We start from the raw sequence: 25,414 nt of genomic DNA, 5'->3' as shown, positions 1-25,414 counted from the left end.
TATTTTTTGGAGCAGAAAGATGTTTTTTATGAGTGGTTCACAAGAATTTGTTTCTTACTTTTATAATCATAATAACAATTTATACAATAAAGTTTTAATTTTGAGAAAATTAATGTATTTTTCCTTTTTAAAATTGTGTTAGAACCGTACTAGAATTGTCAGAAATCTAACAAATACTTTTTGAATTTTGCACTTCACGTATACGTGTCCTACAGGTGTCATACAAGTGTCGGTGTCCGGTACGAGTATCAGACACCGATATATCATTTAAGAGAGTGTTCGAGCTTCATAGCTGAGATGTCAAGTTGCATAATGATACCTAACATGAAAGCTTTTATTTAAAAAATTAATAAAATGAATAATAAAATAAAATTTTAATATACCACAAAAATATTTAATTTAATTTATTCATTTTCATTTTACATTATTTTATTTTTTATTTATAATTTTAATATACATTATTTTAATTAATTAAAATCTACACACAAATAACTCATATTTTATTTTTCCATTTTTTATACAAGAGAGTAAATTTTACATTTTACATTTTACACTTTACATTTTACACCATTAAACATAATTCAAAAATACTCTATCAATCATCATATCACTGACATACTTCAATAAATTTTTCTCACACATTCATACTAATATACTACAATCCAACCTTACAAACTTTCTTTACACTTTCTTTTTAAATTCTCACATTTGTATTTTATCAAATCCTCATATTTTCACTCCATAATCCAAACACATCATAAATTTCTTCAACCCAACGCTTCATAAAGCAGCATAAAGTTAAGGAGAAGTTTTTAGTGAGAAAAAGAGACTAAGAATCACACTACTCCTATTGAATTGTGTTTTTTTTTACTGTGTATAATTTTGATTGTATTTTATATATGTTGGAGCACTCAACTACTCCCATATTTATATATTTTTTCAGATAAAAAATATTGATTTTTAAAAATGCAGTATACTTTTTAAAGGTAATAATATAAATTAAAAAAAGTCAACCTGAAGTTTACTTATTTCTGTTAAGCAATTGTTACAAATTAAGTAGCACATGAACTACACTAAAAAAAGGCGTGGAATTAAACATGTTTTAAATCATCGAACAAAAATTTCAAAACTCAAACGCGTGAAAATGAGCTTAATATATTAGAATGGGACTATAAATTTTTAGAACGACATGGCATGGCATGACACCCTAACTAGTCATGTTGAAATTGGATAAATGTTCTATAACAAATCTTAAAAAGAAACAAATATAGTTTCAAAAATATATTTTTCACTAAAAAAACATTAAATATAAATTAATTTAGCAGAAAAAAAATAATTAATTACTATATTAAATAAATTATAAATCATTTTATAAACTAAAAAATTATTAATATATAAAATAGTTTCTATTATTAATATAAATTTATAAAATAATTTTTAAATTGATATTTAATCATTAGTTACATAAATTTTAACTATTAATTACTTTATATTTTAAATTAACTTTTATTAGTCTTTTAAGAAAAAAATCTATAATATCAATCGTTAAAATCTTGATAATTTAATTTAAATATTAATTTAAAATTATATTATAAATTTTTATTAAAAATAAAAAACACTTTATATATTAATAATTTTTTTAGTTTTCAAATTAATATCTAATTTAGTTAATATAATAATTAATTATTTTTTTAAAATTTGACTATTATTTAATAATTTATTTATTTACTATAGTGTTTTAACCAATTGTATATGTAGAAAGAATAAAAATAGACTATACTCTATGAGGTAAAGTCGTTAGATCTCTTACCTCTATTCATTTCTAAAATGGTATTATTTTATGGAAAAAAAATGATAATCAATTCCACGATTTCAAAAAATATTAGTAAATAGAAATTTCTATTGTTATTATAAGAGAAAGTATAGGGTCATAAATCCTTTCATTTCATACAAAAACTTATACATAAAAATATAGTTTTTAAAAATATTTTTCTATCACAAATTATGATAGAACCATTCATTTAAAAAAATATAGTTGTTTAAAAAAAAATATTGTTCGTAAGAACATATATGATTTAACATTTTTAGCGAATTAAAGAGTGGAAGGTATACTTTAAGCAATCTTGAGAGCATTTTATTTAGGCAAAATATTACATGGTTCGAAAGAAAGAGAGAGGGTGTTTGTCTTTATTGCGAATAAACGTTTAAAGTGAGGTTGAATGTGTTGATTAATAAAGTGACAAATCCTTTACTCAAAGTCATCTCTATTGATATGATTGCTTAAGTGCGACAGCATGCTCACTTAAACCAGAGCAAATGATTTGTTTAGTTCTACTTTTATATGTTTATTATCTTGTTTGTTTAATATGATAAATATATATAATATTTAATCGTCTTTTAATTTAATTTTCAACCAAAATAATATGGTTTTGTGTGTGCATATGAAGTGTAAAAATATTTTACACACTTTTTGCCATCACTACAAGAAAATCAGGAAATAAAAACTAATTTTAGATAAAAAAAAATAATTAGTTGTTATAGTGACTAAATTAGAGACCATTTTAAAAACTAATTTTTTTATTTATTTTTAAATTAGTTTCTATTATTGTTAAATGGTTTTTAAATTGGTATTTAATTACCTACCAAGATTTTTGGTACCAAATTTAGAATCTAAATAATTGGTAGTTGATTAGATTTGTTTTAGCTAATTAGATTTTTTTTTTTCAGTTCAAATTTGTCTTGCCATTGCTAAGTCAACACACAATTTTTTCTTTGTGGCTAGCGGGCAACCCGTCCTGCTGTTGGATCACGCGGGCTGTAGGTTATGTGGGGTGAGCTAAAGCGGGTTAGCGAGTTAAAAAACTGAGCCCGTCCCGCATTTTTTACTAGCAGGTCGCGGGACGGCCCGTCCCACTTTGCCATCCCTAACTAAGACTTTATCTACTAATATCTTAGATTATAAACTAATTGAGACCAATTTAGAATTTAAAATATTAGTAACTAAAACTTGGTAGATAATTTAGACACCAATTTAAAAATCATTTTATAATTTTTTATTAATAATAGAAACCACTTTAAACACTAATAATTTTTTTAGTCTCTAAAATAGTACCTAATTTAGTTAATAGAGTGACTAATTATTTTTTACCTTTAAATTTAATTGCGTTATTTAATGAATTTTTTGTAATGTAAAAAATTAAATACCAATTTAAAAATTATTTATAATTTGTTATTAATAATAAAAAAAATTTAAATATCAATAATTTTTTAATTTATAAAATATTTTTTAATTTAATCAAATAATAATTAACTATTTTAGTCTCTAAAATTAATTTTTAATTATTGATTTTAGTGTAGTGAGAACAATAATTATTGATTAGAATGTCACAAATAAGTATTCTCACCCTCTTTTATATTTTTTTATATTTTGATTTAAATATTCAACATAACACAACTATATATTTAAAATTTTAATTCAATAACTAATTAAATTAAAATAATTCTAAAATTATGTATTATATTTTGTCGACATAACGTAGATATACATAACTGTGCCTTAAGTAGAAGACAAATTAGCAGTGTAGGGTATGCATGATATGAGAGAATGTAAAAAGAGTCAAAGAAGGAGGCTAGTGGCAATGAAGTCGGTAGATAAATTATTTGTTTAAATAAATGAATAAAAGACTTTGAGACATTTTGTTTTATTTGTTTTCTTGAAATAATTTGGAGGAATGCTGAGAGAATGAGTGAAGTATGAAAAAAGTGGTCAAAGGCAATAGACTTTGGGCAACCAATGTTGACTAACCTTACAATCTTCAAAACTACACTTATCCAATTTCCAATTTCCAATTTCTGACCTTATTCATTGCATTACTTCTTTCATAATTATCTTCAAACTTATATTTATAATGCTATATTCTAAGAAGATTTTTAAGAAAAAACACAATAGTTTATTAAATAGTAATGAACTATACTTTCTTAAACAAGTTATTAGAATGTGAATCTAGATCTTTGTTTTTTTAAATAAAAATTTTCATATTAGAAGAAAAGAAAATTAAAAAAAAAGGATAGAAAAAATATTGTCTTGCTTTTTGCTTGGAAGAAAAGAAAATCTAAGTTCATAAAATTAAAAATAGAGATACATGAAACACTTTTCATATACAATAGAAAATAAAAGTGTACTAGCTACATAATTAATTATGTTTGAACATTGAAAAAGTTAATTATGTTATAATTATTGATTATGGTTTTTTTTTGTCAATCTTACTTTTTATAATAATAAATGCTTTTAATTTATTTTTCTTTTCTTTTATCAGTATAAAAACCTTTACTTTTATTCTCCTTTTTAACTTTTTCTCTTTTTATTTTTCTATTTTTGAAATAAAAGTTTATCACTATAAAAAAATTATTAAATAAAAATTAATTTTAGAGACTAAAAATAATTAGTCTCTATATTAGTTAAATTAGATATTATTTTAGAGACTAAAAAATTACTGGTATCTACACTACACAAAAAAGTAAAATTAGCTGCAAAAGAAAGTGAAGGTGATGCTAGAAACTCTAAATAATGTCCACTAAGCCTTCATTATTAAAAAATAAAAAAAATAAAGTGTGGGTAAGCATGAGTTATATGGACATAAACTAAAAAAAAGAAAAAAAAATGTGTGGGTCAAATGGTCACAACTGAAACTATAAATAATAAATAATAATAAAAATTTAAAATTTTGTAGGTTAAGCCCACGCAAACATAATATATATATATATATATATATATATATATATTTAAATTAAATTTAAATATGTAATAAAATTATGAAGGTTAAGTCCACGCTTGTTTAAAAATTGTGTGTCCAATCCGTTGACTAAGTTCACGCTTCTTTGAATAAACAATATAAAATATAATTTTGTATGGGCAACATGTAGGCTAAACTCACCCTTGTTTAAAAATTATGTAGCCAAGTAAGCTAAGCCCACGCTTCTTTAAATAAACAATATAAAATATAATTTTGTGTGGGGAGCATGTAGGTTAGGCCTACGCAAAAAACGTGTCCTACACACCCGCCACTATTTCTATGTCGAGGATATTAGTTTCCAAATTTGAATGATAGCTAGTGTCCCTTTTTGACCCATGCTAATAAACATATTTTTTGTAGTGCTAAAGTTGTTTCTATTATTAATAAAATCTATAAATTTAGTTTTTAAATTGATATATAATTAGTTATCATGATTTTAGTTACCAACTTTAAATCCAAATTAATTGATAATTAAAACTTAATAGCTAGTTTGATATCAATTTATAAATTTTATTAATAATAAAAATTACTTTAAATACTAATAATTATTTTAATCTCTACAATATAATAATTAATTATTTTTTATTTTTAAATTTATTTTTTATTTAATTATTTTTTTAAGTGCATATAAAAATTGTGACTAAGAAAATAATCCATATTTAAGGTATTGAAAGTTTTTTTTTTTCAAAAATACTTACCTAGAAGAAAAAAAAATCACAAACACAAAAAAAAAAATTAGATAAATTATTCATAACATTTTTTATAAATTATTATTTCTTAACCTATTTTTAACTTATGAAAAAAGTTTTTTCTCATTATTATTATTTTTTTTCATCTCAAACACTATCTTCAATTTCCAAGTGAAATATTAATTTAATAATTGCATATATATAATACAAAGTGTAGCAATTATCTTGCTTTTACATTCATTTATTTTCCAGGAATTTCCAATTATTATTTTGAATTGCATTTTCTCATTTTAAAGTACATGTTATTGTTTTAAAGATTTTAGGACTTCTTTAACTTGAAAAATAATCCTTTCTATTTTTAATTTTTTAAAATAAATTTTAAAACATAATTTTTTTACTTTATGTTTATGATATATATATATGTAACAGTGATGTAATTAATAATAACGTCACTGGAGAACGTGCAGAGAGATAAAATAAGCTGCGGAGGCGCGATTAGGGTTTTGCGGAGGCGCGACAGTGCTCGCTTGACCAGTGCGAAGCGGCGATCAGGGGCGGCGACGACGGTGTGCATCTCGTGCGATCCCGTTTTTCACCAGCGCGGCAGCTCCGATCGCGTTTTGCGCGAATCTTTCCACCAGGTGCAGCGGGTGACGTCGACCAGGGGCATAGCGTGGTGCGGCGGCGGCAACGACCGGGCCTGTGCGCAGTGGTGGTGTGGGGGCGGTTGTACGTGGCGGTGATGCGGTGAGTAGTGGCTTTTGGAATGGCGGAGGGTTCTAATAGTTTCATCATCCCATGGAATTGTTTGAAGAATAGGGAAGTATCTCCTGCGAAGACGGTATATGCTAAGTCTGGACAAAAGAAAACTTTTGCTCAGGCTTTGGGAACTACATGCGATATTCCTTTGTCCGAGTTACCCACTTCCGGATTGATGAGACAGAATACTTGGCTGGCCTTGAGGAATGCAAGACTCATTTACATGGGCGGGTTATTCTTTCTAAGGGAGATAAACCTCTCACACACCTGGACTTAACTAAAAAATTGCAGCCGGTGTGGAAGGCTCTTGGACCGTGGAAAGCAATTCCTCTCGGGAAGGGTTTTTATGAGTTTGAGTTTGCTTCTTTAGAAGACATGCGGTGGGTCCTCAGGATGGGTTCCTTGAAGCTATCTCCGGGTTTCTTGAGACTTTTTGCCTGGCCAAAAGATTTTGTTCCAACTACCATGAAGAGTACAAAAACTCAGGCCTGGGTTAGAATCTATAGTTTGCCTTTGGAGTATTGGAGGCCACATGTGATTTTTTCAATCATAAAATGTCTTGGTACTCCTTTGGTTTTGGATGAGAATACTATGAGAAAGAAAAGGGGTATGTTTGCTAGAGTGCTGGTGGATATTGATATGTTGTCTCCTCTTCCTGATCATCTCTGGGTTGAACGCTCAGACTTTACCTTTGTAGCTGGTGTGGAATATGAATGGCTCCCACCTTTTTGTTCTCACTGTAAGGTGATAGGCCATGAGCTTGCTCAGTGCCGAGTGCTTCATGATCAGGGTCGTGCTCCTGTGTCTCAACATAAATCTTCTCATAAGATAATTTTTGATGAACGAGATCAGGACTGAGGTCCCAAAACAACGTAAAGAGTATCGTAAAAAAGATCCGCAGCCGACGCACGTGGAAGGTTGCACTGATAAATTGACCATTAATGCTTCTAGCGGAGCTAAAGCAGGGTCACTCTTGGGTCATACTGCTCTTGATAAATCAGGTGGAGTGGAGGATGATTTTGCTAATATGCCTTCTCTTGAAGATGCTTCGGATCATGAATCCAGGCAGGGATTGCCCACTCACACTTTGGATTTCCCAGAAACGGGGACGCTAAGGAATTCACCTGGCCTTATGCAAGCCAAGGGCTCCGAGTCTCATGCTCCTTTTGATGCTCATCATGTGGAGGTCTTGAATCCAGTGGTGGTATCACCTCAATTACGTCCCATCTCTCCTCAGCGGGAAAAATTACCTGTTCATACTACAAACCTACCCAATACTCCAATTGGTTGTCATCAGGAGGTCTCTGCTATTGTGACTGTACCATCCCCGTCGTTGGTGCTAAAAAATCACTTCTCCTTTCTTGATGGTTTAGACACTACAGATGTGGGAGGTGATCCTTATATTGGTACGTCTACTGCCATTGTTGAACCTCAGAAGGCTAAATCTTTTGCGGATGTTAAAGCACTATCGTTGGACCTGCAAAATCACTTTTCCTCTCTTGATGGTTTGGAAAATACAAATGTTCTTTCAAAATTTTGGGTTGATCCCAACGAGATGGAGGAGGATGACAGTGATACTGGAGAGGAAATAGTTTGCACTAAAAGAAAACCAGGGAGACCACCTAAGAAGAATGGTAAATCCAAAAAAACTGCTAAGGCAGTTCTCTCCACAACGTCGCAATGAAAGTCTCTTCATTTTTCTGGAATGTTAGAGGATTGGGAAACCACAAAACTGTGGAGATGTTGATTAGTTTACTCAAACTACATAAACCTCTTTTGGTTTTTCTTGCTGAACCTATGGTGCCGTACACTAATGCTTTTGAAGTTATTTTCAAATCTGTTAATATGCATTTGGTGGCTACGTCTCCTATTGTTAATAAAGCCGCTAAGCTTTGGTGTTTGTCGGTTCCTAATTTGGTCCGGAATTTCTTGGTAAATGAACAATTTATTTCTGTAACTTGTCATTTGCATGATAAATGTTTTAGTTTTGCAGGTGTTTATGGTGCTACCACATACGTGGCTAGACGGGTTTTGTGGAGGGATCTTAGTTCCTTCATAGGGCCTTGGTGTATTATGGGTGATTTTAATGTTGTGCTCTCGACGGATGACTGTAAAGGAGGGGTGGCTCCTAATCAAGTTTCTTGTAATGAATTCCTTGATTGGATTAATACTAATGACCTTTCTTGTATGCCTTTTACTGGAACTTGCTATACTTGGTGTAATGGAAGGAGAGGGCTCCATAGAATTCATAGAAGATTGGATAGGGCGTTATGTAACGGAGTGTGTTTGGATGAATGGGATTCTTGTACTTATCAGGTTCTTGTTAAAAATTGTTCAGATCATTCCCCTATTCTTACTAGTCTTGCTAGTAATTCTTTGAGGAAGGTTAACAATTTTCGTTTCTTTTCTATGTGGCTTCAAGACGCTTCATGTATGAAGCTTATTCATGATTCTTGGGCTAATAAGGTTGTTGGTTGTCCTATGTTTATTTTACATCATAAGTTAAAAAGGTTGAAAGTTGAGCTACGTGACTGGAATAAATTTTCTTTTGGCAATGTTCACAATGCAGTTCTTCTTAAACAGGGTCTTCTCCTTGGTATTCAACAAACCTTAGAGACTGCTAGTATGTCTGATATTGATGGGCTTCTCTATCAAGAAAGGATCGTTAAGGAGGAGCTTGATCATGCTCTTCACTGTCAATATTTGTTTTGGAAAGAAAGGGCTAAAATGCTTTGGTTTAAAGATGGGGATAGAAATATTGCTTTTTTCCATGCTGTGGTCAAGAGGAGGAATAATTCTAGTGGAATTCATCGTCTACGAATTGATAATGTTGTTACTGAGGATCCTACACTCATTGAGGAACATATTTTGGATTTTTATAAAACTCTTTATGCTGAGTCTATTTCTCATGACCTGAATATAGACAATATGGAAGATTTTATTGGTACTTATATTCCTGAGTTGGTTTCCTCTGAGGAGAATATGATGTTGATTAAGTGTCCTGATTTTTTAGAAATCAGGAATGCTGTTTTTAACCTTAATGGCAATAGTGCTCCTGGTCCTGATGGCTTTGGTGGTGTTTTTTATCATTCTTGTTGGGATATTATTGGGACAGATGTTTGTAAGGCAGTCCAACAGTTTTTTAAACAAAACTGGGTTCTCCCTAGAATGAACAGTAATGTGGTATCTCTTATTCCTAAGATTCAGGGTGCTGAATCTATTAAAGATTTCAGGCCGATTGTTGTTGCTAATTTTAAATTTAAGATTATTTCCAAGATTTTGGCAGATCAGCTTGCTCTTGTGGCTGCCAGAATTATTTCTCCTAATCAGTATGGGTTTGTACAGGGCAGACAGATTCAAGATTGTATTAGTATTGCCTCTGAAGCTATTAACTTGCTTTCTAAAAAGGTTCACGGAGGCAATGTGGCTTACAAAGTTGATATTCACAAAGCCTTTGACACTCTAAGTTGGAAGTTTTTACTATTAGTTTTGTCACGCTTTGGTTTTCACTCCTCGTTTGTCGGTTGGATTAGTACTATTCTCCGTTCAGCTATGCTTTCTATCAGAATAAATGGTAGTTTGGTGGGTTTTTTTCCTTGTAGTAGAGGTGTTAGACAAGGTGATCCTTTGTCTCCTATACTTTTTTGTCTTGCAGAGGAAGTTCTTAGTAGAGGTCTCTCAAAGCTTGTGAATGATAAGAAGATTCTACATATGGCTAGTCCACAAGGTTTTCTCACTCCCTCTCATATTTTATATGCGGATGACATTTTCATTTTTTGTAGGGCGGATAATAAATCTCTTAGAAATTTGAGTAATTTTCTTAAAACATATGGTGATTTCTCTGGCCAATATGTTAATAATTCTAAGAGTAGTTTTTTCACCATGGATAATTCTACAAGGTTTATCACCAAAATTCAGCGTATTCTTTCATGTAGTCCTGGTTGTTTGCCTTTCACTTATTTAGGAGTGCCTATCTTTGTTGGTGCTCCAAGGGGTCGTTTTCTTCAACCTTTGGCTGATAAAGTCAAATTGAAGTTAGCTTCTTGGAAAGGTAAATCTCTTAGCATGATGGGTCGTGTTCAGTTGGTCAATACGGTGATTACGGGTCTTCTAGCTTATAGTTTTAATTTGTATAAATGGCTTGTTTCTCTTCTTAAGCAAGTTGAGCAGTGGTGTCGAAATTTTATTTGGACTGGTGATATTTTGAAAAAAGGTATAGCTACTGTTAATTGGGATACGATTTGTTCTCCCCTTGAGAATGGAGGTTTGAAAATTATTAACCTTCACCATGAAAATAATGCATATCTTCTTAAGCTTGCTTGGATCTTTGCTTATAGCAACAAGCCTTGGTCTTTGCTCTTGAAAGTCAGGGTCCTTAAATCAAAATACGAGTTTCGAATGGTTTATAGATCGTCATCTCTTTGGCCTGGAATTAAGCAGTTTTATTCTACTATACTTGATTATACTTCTTGGACTGTTGGTACAGGTTCTCTTATTAATTTCTGGAATGATAAATGGTGTGCTACTATTTCTTTAGCAAATATTGCAGGATTATCTGATGGTGCTAGTAGTTCGGATACAGTCTCTCAGTTTTGGACAGGTGCTGATTGGAATATTCCATTGTCTTTACAGCATATGCCTCATCTTTTTAGTCATATCATGGTTAGGGCAGTACAGGATATTCCTAATTGGATTCTAGATGAGTTTGATCGTCTCACTCTTAAATCAGCTAGGACTTTTTTCTTGGATCCAGGGGTTTCCTGTGGTTGGGGTAAATTTATTTGGTCTTCATATATTCCGCCTTCCAAAACTCTTGTCCTTTGGAAAGTTTTTCATGGGCGGCTTCCTACAGATCAGCATATTCAAAATAAAGGTTTGCATATTTGTTCTATGTGTACGCTTTGTGAAAAGCTCGAGGAATCTATTCAACATTTATTTTTTGAATGTGCTAATGCTTTGCGTATTTGGAGTTGGGTTCAACACATTTTTCCTACTTATCATTTCTCTAATAAAGATGATCTTCTTTCTTTTATTAAGAGTGATGGTAGTTCGTTGGTTAAATTGATTAAGCTAGCTGTGATAACTTTTTCTATTTGGATGATATGGCGTATGAGGAATTATGCTCGTTTTCAGGATAAGATTGAGGTTTCTAGGGCTATTTTGGTTATTAAAGATTTAACTTGTCTAGTGGGTAATTAGTCTAAAGCTTCAATGAAGAATGATATGTTCGATTTCAATGTGCTCAAGTTTTTTGGTATTAACACTCGTACTGGTAAAGTTTTACATCCTCTTCCTGTTAGATGGGAGTTTCCTTCACCAGGCTGGGTTAAAATTAACACTGATGGGGCTGCTAGGGGTATCCTGGTCTTGCTACTTGCGGAGGTATTTTTCGTGGGAGTATGGGGGAATTTATTGGAGCTTTTTCTGCATTTCTTGAAGTTCAAACTACTCTGGTTGCTGAGTTTTATGGGGTTATACATGCTATGGAGGAAGCTCAAAAGATGGGGCTTACTAATGTCTGGTTGGAATGTGATTCTGCTTTGGTTTGTGCTGCGTTTACTGCTAGGACAACTGTTCCTTGGATGCTTCGTAATCGATGGAATGCTTGTCTTACTTACTGTGGGAAAATTAAGTTTACGGTTACTCATATTTTTCGTGAAGGAAATGCGTGTGCTGATAAGTTGGCTAATTTATGATTTTTTTCATAGATAGCCTTTTCTTTGGTATAATAGGCTTCCACCTTGTCTATTCTTAGAATTCTTTATGAATAGGTATAGTCTACCTATGTATCGTTTTTGTTAACATATGGGTTTTGGTATAGTCCCCCGTATTTTTGTGTTTTTTTTTATTTTTCTTTTGTTCAATAATATTTTTTTCATGTGATGGTAAATGATTGTTGTAACTTGAGGTGTCAGCCTAGCTGAGATCTTAAGTTGCATAGTGATACCTAACATAGAAGCTTTTATTTAAAAATATATATATATAACAGTAAAAATGATTTTTTTTAACATTTCCATATAAATGTTTAAACTAAATTATAAAATGAGATAATGAGCTATTTTGTTAATATATTATATAAAAAAATAGAAAGTGTTTTCTGAAACAAAAATAATTTATTTATTTTAAATTATTTATCATTTTAGAGAATTAAGAATAATAGTAATCTTTCTTTTCCATGGAGTAAGCGTTAAAACATAATTAAATATTTTTTTTCAAAATAAATATTATTTAATAAATTTCGTAACTTTTGTACAAAATCTTAAGTGGCAATTATTTGAAAGGGGGAATAATTAATATGATTCTCTAGATTTTTAAGTAAGTTATTTATCTTAATTTTATAATGTTATTCAAACATTTTATATTCAATTGACTTTAATATTGAATTGCTGATGTTAGTGTTGAACTTAAATTTATAGCTACATACCATTAATATTATATATATATACATATAATGATTTTTAATAATATTTCTTATTCATATTATAAAAAATTATTAAACCGGTTTAAAACTATAAGTAATCTTGACTATTATATACTCGAATCAATAAGGTAGCTACTACTCTATTAAATTAACTTATTTATTATTAAAACAATATAAAATCATTTAATACGTATTTTAAAATTAAATTATGAGTTTTTAACTTAGTTATAAACTATAAGCTAGTTTATAATTTTTTTTATTTCTATATTTTATATTTTAATATTTTTTATTATCTTTAATATGTTTTTATTTATTTATTAGTATATATTTCAATTTTATAGAGAAGATTATATATGACACTATTTTTTAGTATTTGCTCACTTATCACTACAAAAAGATCATAAAATAAAAACCAAATTTTAAAGACCAAAATAATTAGTTGCAATATTGACTAAATTAGATACTATTTTATAAACTAAAAAAAAATTGGTTTCTATTATTGTTAAATAGTTTCTAAATTAGTATCTAATTAGCAATCAAATTTTTAACTACCAATTATTTAGTTTCTAAATTTGCTAACAAAAACTTTGGTTGCTAATTAGATACCAATTTAGAAACTATTTAACAATAATACAAGCTAATTTAGAAACCAATTTTTTTTAGTTTCTAAAATGATCTCTAATTTAGTTACTATTGTAACTAATTATTTTGGTCTCTAAAAATTGATTTTTATTTCATAATTCTCTTGTAGTGTATATTTCTTAATTTTTTATGTAGTTCAAATTAAAAAAAAAAATTATAAGTCAAAGTAACTATTTTTTTATTATACGATATTATGTGAAAATTAAAAAATAAAATAAAATTTAGTGTAATAGTAGTTTAAATTAAGAAATTAAGAATTTAAATTTTATTTTTTAAAAAAAATTATTAATACCCAACAAATCGACTCATTTTAAATAAAATAACTTCTCCTAATACAGAAAAACTATAAAATTTTAAAGATTAAATAAAAGCAATAAAAAATTTAATAAAAAATAATTATTTTTTAAAAACAAAAATTATAATTATATAATAATATTTTTTTTATCTAAAAACACAAATTTCACCCCAAATATATATATATATATAATAAATTTACGTAGTTATATTATTTTACGTTATTTTACATTTACCAATTATTTTATTAGTTAAATATTTTTAATCCAATAATTTAACTTTTCACCTTAAAACCTATAAACTAGTAGTTAATTTATGAGAGTTAATTTATCAACCATCAATTAGTTTCGTCAAAGAAACCATTGATATATCAACTAGTTAGGTAAAAACAATTCAAAAAATTTGCATTTTTATTTTCTAAAAATTTCTCTAATTTTTTAAATAAATTTATTTTTCTGTTTTTAAGATGTTGGACATTTTGTAACACTTTTCTTACAAATTATTTAATATTATTATTATTATTAATCTTAGCCAAAAAGGGGAGAAATATAGCATAACTGAATTTTTATTATATATAACGAAACCATCACATTCATTTAGCATGGATAATGTTTAAACCTTGTTTAGCAAGTTTGTCCACACTTTGATAAGTGACAGAAAAGTAAGCGTCATAATTTGAGGAATTGGTCAATAGGAGCATAGAGTCAACCTCTTCATGCTCATTTGTACAATATTAGTTGAACAACATTATTATTGAAGAATCAACCTTGAAGAAGAATGTCGACAAGGACATTCCACATATAACTACAAATCCCTTCACCATTCACCTCCTTAATTACCTAACCTCTACTTTATTACCATCACTATTTAGCTTAAAACTCCTATTACCAAGTTTTGGCCATCTTTAAAGACCAAATTTTTGTGTTCATACACAAGAACTTTTTCAAAACAATTCATTTATCATTCATTAATCTACTCTATTAATAAACAAAATTTATTATCTATTTACAGAAAGAAAATAATCTAACTAAAGTTATCCATTTGTTAATTGACTTATCTACTATTTCTAAAAATCCTATAAATCTTCTAATTGATCAAAACTAATTACCAAATCATTTTCATAATTAATTTTGTGGGTAAATTGTCCCTTTAAAATTTAAATATATTTTTAATCTTTTATTAACAATAATGATAATTAAAAATTATATGATAACCATTTGAACACCTTGAATTTTATAATCAAAAGATATTGATTAGATGTATAATTAATACCATATAAAGTCTTTCATCAAGATTAAGAATAAGAGAGTAAATGTTGCATTGTGTCAAAATGATGTTAAAATCTCTTGTACCTTTACAAAGGTTCAAATAGAGATCTTCATGCTAAAAATAGAGAATTTGTCATATCCTTAGATCCATAAAAGCTTAATGGAGAACATTGCGAGTGTTCAAATAACTACTTAGGAGTGAGTGTTTATCCTTGTATACGTTGAAAGACACAATTTATCCTTAGTAAGCTTATTCAATTATATGAACCTTGTATTTGTCTAGAGATATAAACACTCCCTAGTAGACAAACTCTATAATCTAATGATCATGTAAATACTTGACCTTCATACCTTAGCTAGTAGTGGGAGTGGTTGTTTGGTAAACAATACTCGTTACGTCAAGAGTGAGTTACTAAAAGATACTCAAGGGAGTATCCAGAAGTGGTTAAGTATCCAAAGAATATTCGGTTTAGCTAGGAGTGACTTGGTAAAGAATACTCAAATTAGTCAAGAGTGACTCAATAAAAAAAATACCCAATTTAGTCACGAGCCAAGAGTGACTTGGGAAAGAATACTCTATAATGTGATCAACCAAGAGTGACTAGGATAAAAAATAATAATACTTAATTAAGCCAAGAGTGACTTATGTAAAAATTATTCAAGGGATTAACCAAGAATGACTATGAGCTAAAGAATACTCCAAATGTATTTCACAACATTTGTTTGCCCAGTGAAACTCAATCTATTGATTGAGAACTGGATGTAGTTTTTTGTGATAAACAAACTATTTTAAATTGATGTGTCCTTTCTTCTTTTCCTATTTTCATTGTATGTTCTCTTCGTCATCGTCAGTAATAACCTAGGAAAGAAAATTCATTATGAAATAACTTATTTTAAAATCATATTTATTAAAAAAAATTTCAATCAAGATTTTAGGTTGCATTTATTATATTCCATCAGACACAATAAATAGGATCTAATAATTTGTTGAAACAAACTAGAAAACAGCTAACTCAAAATATCTTATATTTAAGTGATTATCTTATCAAGTAGATTAAGACATCAAGTGGTGATTAGATAAAAGAAATTGATGTGTCAGGTTATGAAAATTATGTGTATTTTTTGTTAGACATGTTTAATATAAGTTTTCTGCCAAAAATTAATTGTGACAACTTACATTACTTCATTAAAATGTGATTGAAAATTTCTACATCTTATTGACAATAATTCATTCGTAATTTATGGCATGTGATGTGCTGATAGAATAATAAGATTGATATATATATTTGCTATGCATATCATAATTTATTTTTTCTTTAATTAGTTCACTTTTATATATGTATATATATATATTATATGTATATTTGTAAATATATAATATAAAAATAAATAATATTGCAGGTGATTGAAGTAGAAATATACAAAGTTAATTAAATATTTATTTTTGCTTTATATTCTATGTATATATTTGTTAAGGAACTTGAAGTTTGAAGTTTTATTGTTGTGTAATATATATTAAGTACAAGTAGTTGATATGTTCTCATTTCTAAGTTTTTCAATACATTTTCATATCAAGAATTACACAATACATAACTTTATTTTCATTTACATACACACTTAAATTTTAGCCGTAACCATTAATAATGTTTATAAATTTCTTATTTCTAACATAAATATAATATGTGGTTTGATTTCGTGTCCAATAAAGTTAAATGTTGATTTACATCTAAGATAAAAGAAAAATATTTTGAATGAAATGCATTTATTATATTCAAATTGTGAATACAGAGGGTCCAAAACATAAACTGACATATAATTAAGAGATGTGATGACTGCTTAGGGTTTTTAAAAATCTCGCAACATATTAGTTTTGTAATGTTCTTACTTATATGCAATCTGAGTACGTAATTTTAAATTATTTAACAATTATGGAGGCTACAAATAACTGTCTATATTTCTAAAAAATTATTTCTCACGATAAAAATAAGTTTCAGTTAATACACTTTCTATATTTTTATTATTTTAAATGTTCATTTCCCAATATAAATTAATATAAAACAAAAGGATGATATCCCACATGATATCTTTAAAGCTGTGGATAATGATTTCGTGATATCCATGAAAAATATGATAAAATGATTTCAATATGTTTAGTATGCATAACAAGTCCAACTCCACTACGATGACATCTTATAAGTTAAATAAACATGTATACCTAATTACTCTATGAGAAGATGAAGACGTCTCACAATCAAATTATTTGAACCCTACTTTTGACTGTTTTGATTATTGAAAAGTGAGTTTTTAAACTTTTTCTTTTAAAGGAAAAACTTTTAACTTGACTTCTAAGCAAAGTACGAATTTCGATAATTCTAATATTGTTCAACTAACAATTATGTTAATATGATGTTTGAAAAAACCTTTTTCCTTGCTAGTTAAATGTACTTGGACCAAATTTTGATTCAGTATTCCTACTTTTCTTCGTTTGGGTAAACCTGCCTCTTATATTTTATACAAAGCTGCAAAAAAGTGGAATGGATTGCTTTAAAGTAGCAAAATTTATGTCGACTTTAAAATATAAAATAATACAGAAAATTTAATCTAAAGAAGAAACTTGTAATTATTTAAATTAAAAAGTGAAGGGTATGATATAGTGATTTTACTTTTGTGAATTATCTCAATCATTATTTGTTGTATCATTAATGAATGTCTACAAAATCTTGAACTCTCTTGGGTTGTACATCTCTTTTATATCTCATTACATAAATAACGTGAATTTTGGTTTATATAGTGTTTGATGACTCTAAATTTTGTATAAGAAACTTAGAAAGCTCAGTCGAATAATTAGATTATTTATTATAAATCATTTGGTAGTAGTATTAAGACTAGTTAGATTATATAGTGCATCTTGTTAATGTTTTTTTTTAACGATTTTTCTGTTGTTCCTTTAACTTAAACTTTATATATAGAGGTCGTTATAGGCTTACACGATATTGTGATAAACTCTCTATGTATAGAAGTTTTTAGTGTTAATAAAGTATTTTCTTTCAATCTTTTTTGTGTGTTTCTTGTTTATTATTGTTGAGAACTCAACAATTAGCGTCGTCTATGGGAACAAGAAAAAGAAAGTTAAGAAGTTGAAGACATGACCACTAAATTTGACATCGAGAAGTTTTTCAGGAAGAATAACTTTGGATTGTGAAGAATTAAGATAGGGGTCATCTTTATACAGGAAGGTTGTGTTGAGGCTCTGAAGGTTGAGGCGAACATGTCAATGTCTATGTCTCAAAAGAAGCAAACTGACATGATCAACAAAGTCAGGAGCGGTATAGGTGATAACACTGAAGGTGGTTACTAAAGAGAAAATCATTGTGTTAATGTGGGTGAAACTTGAGTCATTGTATATGACTAAGTCTTTGACATACATACTATGTTTGAAGGAACAATTTTATTCATTCAGGATGATTGAGTTAAGAACGATGGTGGAGCAGCTAATGGATTTCAACAAGATTTTGGACCCGGAGAACATTGAGGTGAAGCTTGAGGATGAGGATAATGTTTTACTTATTCTTAACACCTTGTCTAAGACGTATAAACATTTTAAAAATGCTTTGTTGTTCAGGAAGGAGTAGACCATTATTCTTGAGGAAGTTCAAACCTCAAAAGGACTAAAGAGCTTTAGAAATTTCAAGAGTCTAAGAGAGAGGATAATGACTAAGTCTTTGGCATACATACTATGTTTGAAGGAACAATTTTATTCATTAAGGATGATTGAGTTAAGAACGATGGTGGAGCAGCTAATGGATTTCAACAAGATTTTGGACGGCCCGGAGAACATTGAGGAGAAGCTTGAGGATGAGGATAATGTTTTACTTATTCTTAACACCTTGTCTAAGACGTATAAACATTTTAAAAATGCTTTGTTGTTCAACAAGGAGTAGACCATTATTCTTGAGGAAGTTCAAACCTCAATAAGGACTAAAGAGCTTTAGAAATTTCAAGAGTCTAAGAGAGAGGATAATGAGTTGAGTCTGAATGTGTCAAAGTTGAAGAAAAAGAAAGAAAAAAAGTTTAAAGGAAAGAAGTTAAAACAATACTCGTCAGACACTCTGGTAGAAGTTGAGTGCTACAATTGCCACAAGAATGTTACTCCAAGTTGAGTAATCCACAAAAAGAAGAGAAATGAAAAAGGCAAAAAATCTCATTTCAAGAAGGAATTTGCTAATGTTGTTGTAACGTTTAATAGCTACGAGCCTACCAAGTTGTTGATGGTGTCTACGTCTGATACACAAAGGAGCTAGGTCAATTGACTTAGGAAACACTTATCATATGTATCCAGTGAAAAAATTCTTTGAGATCTTGGAATTGAAAGAAAATGGAGTAGTCCTTCTTGGGAACAACAAAACATGTATGGTGTAAGGATGAAGTCTATCAGATTAAATATGTTTGATAATCAAGAGATGTTGCACAACATGAGGTATGTTCAATAGATCTCAAAATGAATCTTTTGTCAACCAATATGTTTGATCAGATTAGTTTAACAAACAAGATTGAACAAGGTGTGACAAAGATTATAATAGGAGTGTCTATAATTGCTAGAAGGGAGAAAAAGAATGGTATGTGTATCTTATATGATTCAACAGTGATTGGGCATACGTTTATGCACAGTCAAACAATGTAGGATAAGGCGAAGTTGTTGCATCTGAGATTGAGACACATCAAGGGTTTGGTGGAGTTGGAGAAGCATAACTTATTATGAGGTGATAAGATGGAGGGATTGGAGTTTTGTGATCACTAAGTATTGAGAAAGTCTCATAAATTGAAGTTTGAGATTGATAAGTATATGTTTAATAAACCCTTTGAGTATGCCTAGGTAGACCTATGGTATCCAACACGAGCTCAAACTCATGGTGGATGGTCTTATTTTCTCACCACCATCATAGACTATTACTCAAGGAGAGTGTGAATCTATATCTTGAAAAGTAAGACTGGGACTTTTTACAGGTTTAAGGAGTAGCACATGGTGAGTAATCAATAGAAGACCAAACTAAAAGTGTTTAAAGAGTGAATTGAAGTTTGTTTCAGGGGAAGTTTAATGAGTTTTGCAGGGTAGAAGATATAAAGAGACATAAGACGGTTGCAGGTACACCACGACAAAATGGATGGTTAAGAGGATGAACAAAATAGAAGTATGTTGCTGGGAGCTAGATTGACTAAGTCCTTTTGAGGAGAAATTGCAAATACTGTTATCTACCCAATAAATAGGAGTTCGTCGTCTACTCCAAATTACAAGACTCTTATGGAAGTTGGAATGGAAGGCTAGCAGATATGAGAATCTGAAGGTGTTTGACACCTTGACATTTGCACATGTTAGAAAGGATAAACTTGAAGCATGGACTAAAAGATGTATCTTCATTGAAACATGGAAGGTGTGAAGAGGTATAAGTTGTGAGGATTGGAGCCTGGGAAGGCTAGATGCTTTATTATAAGGGACATCGCATTTGATAAGACTAAAATGACTATGATGTGTAGAGATTTAGAGAAAGAAAATGAGAAGTTCATGTTTAGGTGGAGCCTTTTGATGATTTAGTAGACCATATAGAAATGTCAGACAATAAATTTTTTTATAAATCATTTTTAATAAATTATTTATAATTTATAAAAAATTATTTATAGATTATTTGATGATTAAAAATTATTTATAATCATTTTTTTATTTGTAGAGATTAAACAGTAAAATAAATTTAAATTTTATTATTAAAACCCTCGAATATAACAAAAAAAAACAAAGCATAACAATATCCAAATATAATATTAAAATAAAACATAATTATAAGTCATAATTAATAAAATACTGTAAATATATTTTGCTAGAATGTGTAGGAATTAAATAATTTTTGTCATTGTAGTCACTACTTTAGTTTTACCCCATCTTGCGTGTGCATCTTCTAACCTTATGCTAAGTTTTCCCTAAACCTGATTATTAATTAGCATTTGAGAAGAATCTCTTGAAAAAATATCTGAGAATATTAGTCAGTGCAAACTAGAGAAAAACAAACACGGGATTTCCCAACAACAATGTTTAAATTCGTTAATAAAATTGAAATATCAAACTAGTAGTAACGATGAGAATCTCCAATCAGTTAGCAATTATTAAGTCTGTGTTTAGCGAAATAAAAGTGATTAGTTAGATCACTTTTAATGGAGTTATTGGTCAAAAATGTTGTTTTCACAAGCATAACAGTCTGTTTCCACTAACTATTTAAAAGGTGTCAAGCAAATTTATTAAATTAAAAGTATTTCATCAAATTAATTGTTGAACTAATAATAACATGGGTGAAAAGGTACGAAGAGCAATAAAAACTACTTTCTAGCTATTAAAATTCTCAAGTTCTATCATTTTTCCTTACTGACTAACAAATATAACAATACTCATTTGAACAACTTTAGTATTTCTCCCGTTTGAAAAAGAATATGAACAAGTAAATAAGGTGTTACTAAGTTTGAAATCAAATAGACCAGATAAAACATTTGGCACAATTATAATATGAATTTGTGACTTGATGGTGTGCAAAATGGAACTTTTAGGAGCACTATAATGCAAAACGGCTCCCAGTTCCATCCAAAAACCGATCAGTGTACCACCCTTTGTTCTGTAATTCTTTCAAGAATATAGGAAACACACCATTCATTTTCTCATAAGCCTCATGCAGAACACTAGCACTGAGCTCATGACGAGAGGAACTCACAAGTTGTGCAGCATATGCAGCAACTAGCCACCCTCTCAGTGCATCTTCACCACTAGCATCTTGCTCCAATACCATGTCAATGCATTTATTCCCTAAGTTTAAAAGAAACTTCTCATCATGGAACACTTGTTTTAATTCAAGAAGCCTGGAAGGCTTAATGGCCTTGTGCACAGCCTTCCCTACTCTTACATTTCCCGTGTCTTCTTTCAGTTGCAGATTAAACAGCAGATTTTCCCTATATCTTAGATCAGAAGGGCTTGAAACAACTCCTGCCTGCATTGGAATTCATCAAACAGGCGAACAGTATTTCAGTCTTTTTTCTTGTTACAAATAATGGACAGGAAAAGTTTTCATTTACTTCAGTAGTTCAAACTAGACCTTGAGAAAATCATCCACCACCATTGCCGTTCTTCGTGGATTCAAGGTATTGATAGGAGTTGCTCTCATTTCTTCAGACACACTGTATAAATGTATAATTGAAAGGAGAGGACCCGCAACTAACTGACAAAAATTGTCTCATAATTCATCAGTTTGAATCGTAAGACATCACAAGTATATTATCATTAAGACATGTAACATGATCAATTATATCTCTATAAAGTAAACTAGGAAACAATACTTGTTTCCTTTTACATTCCGAGTAATGATTCTGAGTGCAATAAATACGACCAAGATGGAAAGGATAGTGAAACCACAACCAACTGACCAAAAAAGTTTCATATTCCATCTGTTGGGAACTATAAACTAAATGAATACTTATGTCTAGAAAGTGTTTCCTTTCATATTTTGAGTAATGGTTCTAATTGCAAGTAAAGAATGTATACGACCTACATGCCCTTGACTCCATTAACATTTAATTCATATCTTGCCATCAGCTATAACTTTTGGTTTAAATTGCATACATTAAATTTTCAGTTAACTTTAACACTGGCTATTACTATTTATTCGATAAGTTCTGGTTAAAAATTACATATTAACCAGAGCAGTTTAACAACAATTTTCAATCTAGCCCCTCGAATTGAAGTTTCAGTTTATTTTACAGGTTATCCCAAAAAAGGAAAATGAAACCTTGGGGTTTGATAAAAAATAAACTGCAATTAAGCATAATTTATCCTAATATTTTTTACAGAGCCTAAGAATTAATAAACCGAGTAGTAGTACAAACTTGCACTGTCATGAAGATTACAGGGAGACTTAGCCTTACGTTGGTGCTAGCTGGAATATAATCATGAAGCTTAAATCGTGAGTTCTTTTGAAAGCTCATCAATAGTCCAACTTCATGGAAGATCTCTCCTAAAAGTGAATTATGTCCCCTCTTACCCATTTCTATATAAATTGACATACATTTTATGCGGGCGAGAGGTGTTGAAATCGCATGTAATATTGTAACCAACTTCAAAAAAATTCACAAAATGCATAAATATTTCAATTCTAAAGCCTTTCAGTAATAACCACGTCCAAGAACATCATTACATATATTGTTAGCACAAATTAATTGCAAGAGTAAGAAACCACATTTAAATGAACACCGAGGCCCAAGAACAAAAAATAAAAGCTCTATACCTTTCCCTGCATTGATGCACAGATAGTAGATGCTAATTGAATTCCAACTCCAATTCCTATAACATTAAAGAGAGTTGAAAAAGCCTCTCCTTTAGCAAATAGGTCGCTGAGATTTCCTTCTTTAGCAAATGAAGAATATATAGGCAATCTTGTTGCTCTTGCTGCCACAACTGCCATCCCCTGTTGACTCCACAATAACAGAAAGAGAAGTAAGTTGCCTAAAACAAATGATACTTTTACTCATAATCTAGAATAGGATGCTAAAGACCCCAAACATGACAAACATAGGGTTGAATGAACCATTAGCTGTGAACCAACTTTATATTGCAAACACTACCAAAATGTGTAATTATTTTTTAAAAACTTAAACCTTTGCAAAATTTCCTAAGCCTGCCACTTCAAGAAAAAGATGTGGGCATAATGGAGAAAGCACTTCCAAGCCAATGCCTATATCATAGAGAACATCAGCTGCAAAAAATGTAAAGCTAGTTGTCAGACAACTTGAGAACTTAGCAATTAAGAGCTAACATAATATATCAAGGAGAGAAGGCGGTGAAGAAAAGCACCAGCCCACATGCAAACCTAGCAGTCTCCAACGTTTAGGTTCAGAATCCATTCTAGCACCCCAATTGCTACAGATCAACTTTCCTACATGTTGCATTCCATCCTTCAAAATCTGGTCATAACCCGCACAAAACATCCAGTTCATATATCAAGCACATTCCACGGTTATTGCTGATTTGAGAAATTATCAATTTGAAATTAATATCAAATTACCCAACTAACAGCTGTCGCTTGTGCAGGTGTGGGCCGCAACCCTGCAGCAAATAGTAAGGACTGCAGAAGAATAAGCATAGAGACCAAGGACACCCACTCAATTATTTCATGATAATCAATTCATGAAAAAGATTACATAATACATAATTACAATTAAATTAACTAAAATTACTAAGAATGAATAAAGAGTACTCTATATTTCAGTTGTCAAGAAAGCAAGTTTGATTTTCCAATGTCAAAGAAAATAACATTTTCCATTACATCCTTTACTGAATTTTCGTGTTACCGGAAGAAGACCTGAGTTGATAGCACCGATAGCGCTGCACTGGTAACATGTTGCAGAGCTCGAAACTGTGTGTATCTAAGATAGCCTTCATTCACACTGCAAGAGAAACACAGAAAAGCTCTATCACTGAACAAGCTTTCCTAGTTTCTACACCATAAACCATAACATATTTTCAGGAAAAATAAATAAACCTGTATGGATATCCCGAGGGGAAAAATTTATTCATGAAAGATCCCACCACCCTTTGGTAGAAAGGCCTGGAATCATCAACAATCACAACCTACAAAGAAACTAAAACCCTCGTTAGGGTGAAGAAAGTCACACAAACACTTTGAAATTCAAACACAAACAATTTTAGAACACGACACATACGTTGCTTCCTTACATAAACATAAGATATCATATCACAGATTTGAGAGTCAAAGAGCTGACACAACAGGAAGAAATCAACACCATTTCCACTTGTGTTAACATCAAATTATAAATTTCAACATCTGAAGTGAGTTGACGTTGACCACATTCCAAGCATACAAGTTATGAGGGTTTAGAAAATAACATGTTTGTTACAAACGGAGAGTCGAAAAAAGAGACATTGAAGAGAGACATACGGAGAGTCGACCATCGGGTTCAAACTTGTGTCGGCTACAAACAGAGTCCGAGGTTTCGAACCACAACAGGGAGGCTTCACCCTCTTTCTTCTCCTGTGTTTTCAATAATCAATTTGAAAGTTTGAAAACCCACGTAAATAACCCAAATAATAAAGAACGAAAAGAGAGATAATGGGTGCAGAACAGAGCACCATATCCATGGAGAATTAAGGAATTGTTTCGCCGGCAACCCCCAAAAACCTCCGCTACGCTATTACAGCGCTTAAATTTTTATCCTTTTTGTCTCATTCTTCATTTTTTTTATCAGACTAGGTTAATAAGTGGTGTGTTTTCGAGAGAGGAAAGGGTCATGTTTAACTACATTATCAATCAGCACAAATTTATTATTCTTTAAATTATATCATCTCATAACTTCTAATTGACTGATAATTTAGTTTTTTTTTTTTCGTTTTACATAGAATGTTTATTTCTATAAAATTAAAACAGTGAATAAAATATTTTAATTATATAATTTTATTTTAGATTTAAAATCAAAATTTCAATTTCAATATAGAAATTATTACTT

General features: G+C 30.1%; 2 protein-coding genes across 7 annotated transcripts; one reads left to right on the top strand and one right to left on the bottom strand.

Moving 5' to 3' along the window:
• Window positions 1-6,376: 6,376 nt before the first annotated feature.
• On the top strand, window positions 6,377-18,224 carry LOC137816056 (uncharacterized). Its single transcript, XM_068619157.1, has 5 exons — window positions 6,377-7,044; window positions 7,094-7,875; window positions 8,235-8,318; window positions 8,580-9,649; window positions 18,099-18,224. Exons 1-5 carry the CDS (start codon window positions 6,377-6,379, stop codon window positions 18,222-18,224), a joined length of 2,730 nt encoding a protein of 909 aa, XP_068475258.1.
• A 3,065-nt stretch (window positions 18,225-21,289) lies between these two features.
• On the bottom strand, window positions 21,290-25,213 carry LOC137814290 (protein root UVB sensitive 2, chloroplastic-like). Of its 6 annotated transcripts, none has more exons than XM_068616930.1 (10): window positions 25,041-25,213; window positions 24,850-24,942; window positions 24,433-24,521; window positions 24,253-24,337; window positions 23,956-24,015; window positions 23,761-23,854; window positions 23,549-23,646; window positions 23,179-23,358; window positions 21,994-22,116; window positions 21,290-21,888 (listed from the first exon to the last, which is right to left on the bottom strand). In XM_068616930.1, exons 1-10 carry the CDS (start codon window positions 25,047-25,049, stop codon window positions 21,460-21,462), a joined length of 1,260 nt encoding a protein of 419 aa, XP_068473031.1. In that variant the 5' UTR covers window positions 25,050-25,213; the 3' UTR covers window positions 21,290-21,459. The 6 variants fall into 6 exon arrangements, with proteins under 6 accessions (XP_068473031.1, XP_068473030.1, XP_068473033.1 ...); XM_068616929.1 differs by having other exon boundaries at window positions 23,549-23,663; window positions 23,745-23,854; window positions 25,041-25,182; XM_068616932.1 differs by having other exon boundaries at window positions 24,433-24,532; window positions 25,041-25,174.
• Between the last annotated feature and the right edge of the window lie 201 nt (window positions 25,214-25,414).

The sequence above is a fragment of the Phaseolus vulgaris genome, chromosome 1, assembly GCF_000499845.2.
Source record: "Phaseolus vulgaris cultivar G19833 chromosome 1, P. vulgaris v2.0, whole genome shotgun sequence".
NCBI classification, from domain to species: Eukaryota; Viridiplantae; Streptophyta; class Magnoliopsida; order Fabales; family Fabaceae; genus Phaseolus; species Phaseolus vulgaris.
This window is presented reverse-complemented; position numbering and strand designations above follow the sequence as displayed.